The sequence below is a fragment of the Microtus oregoni genome, unplaced genomic scaffold (genome assembly GCF_018167655.1).
Source record: "Microtus oregoni isolate MIOR12 unplaced genomic scaffold, Mior012 000056F_ref0000123, whole genome shotgun sequence".
In the NCBI taxonomy this organism is placed as follows: Eukaryota; Metazoa; Chordata; class Mammalia; order Rodentia; family Cricetidae; genus Microtus; species Microtus oregoni.
In genome coordinates, this window is record NW_024543832.1 from 2,113,100 (window position 1) to 2,114,141 (window position 1,042).

A 1,042-nucleotide genomic window follows, 5' to 3' on the forward strand; every position below is an offset into this window, starting at 1 on the left:
TATCAAAGGTGATTATTTTTACAAGTAATTTATGTTAAACTGTGTGTTTTATATACTTGAAATTGTACCAAAACAGGACTTTGTTATTACAGATTTTACAACATAAATGCAGAAAGCATTATGTGAAATCAGTAGATGGGCCATATAAAGGAGCATTGAATTCTGTCTGTACCTGTCCTTGCACTGCCTCATGTGGTCTCTGTGCCCCCTGCTGGTTCTGGGCACTGTTGCAGGGAGATTTGTGTCAGGGTTCACACTGAAATCATCTCACTGTGTTTATAGTACAGTAATAAATGGCAGTGTCTTCAACTCTTACGCTGTTCATTTGCAGGTAGAGCATGCTTTTGGAATCATCTCTTGAGATGGTGAATCTGCCTTTCACAGATGCTGCATACTGTGTTGCATAATTATTACTTTTGTGTTTAATTCTACCAACCCACTCTAGGCCCTTCCCTGGTGCCTGGCGGACCCAGTGCATCCAGGAGTCACTGAATGTGAATCCAGAGGCTGCACAAGAGAGCTTTAGAGACCCTCCTGGCTGTACCAAGCCTCCCCCCGTCTCCACCAGCTGCACATCACACTGGACACCTGTAAACACAGAGAATCTTGTCAGAAAACTACCATAAATGTCCATTGTCATTCACACTTATATGTGCCCAAATACTTAGGATCTCTCTTCATCTATACATTACCTTTGAAAAGAGCAAAAACGAAAATCAAGCTCAGCCTCACGTCCATCTTAGATGTTCTGAGTTCAGGTCTAACAACAAAATGGGAGGTTTTGTGAGTGCAGACCTGGGTGCCTCTGTCAGACATGTAGAGTCATGGCTAGTTTTAACAAGCAGACGAGAAAATTATTTGCATATCTTCATGATATATAAGGAATTGAGTGATGTCCAACTTAGAGGAGACAGTTTTTGGTACAGATGTCTGAAATAAAATAAGCACTAACCTAGCATTTATAGGATCAAATTATCACTTATTGTCTTAGGGATACAGCTCAGTTGGTGTAGGATGTTTTCCATGCCTGAAACTCCTGTGT

At 41.1% G+C, this 1,042-nt stretch overlaps 1 gene segment (V, D, J or C); it reads right to left on the minus strand.

Moving 5' to 3' along the window:
• Positions 1-262: 262 nt before the first annotated feature.
• On the minus strand, positions 263-738 carry LOC121438714. The segment is given in 2 exon segments: positions 263-588; positions 693-738. Coding segments are annotated over 2 exon segments (372 nt in total).
• Positions 739-1,042: the final 304 nt, after the last annotated feature.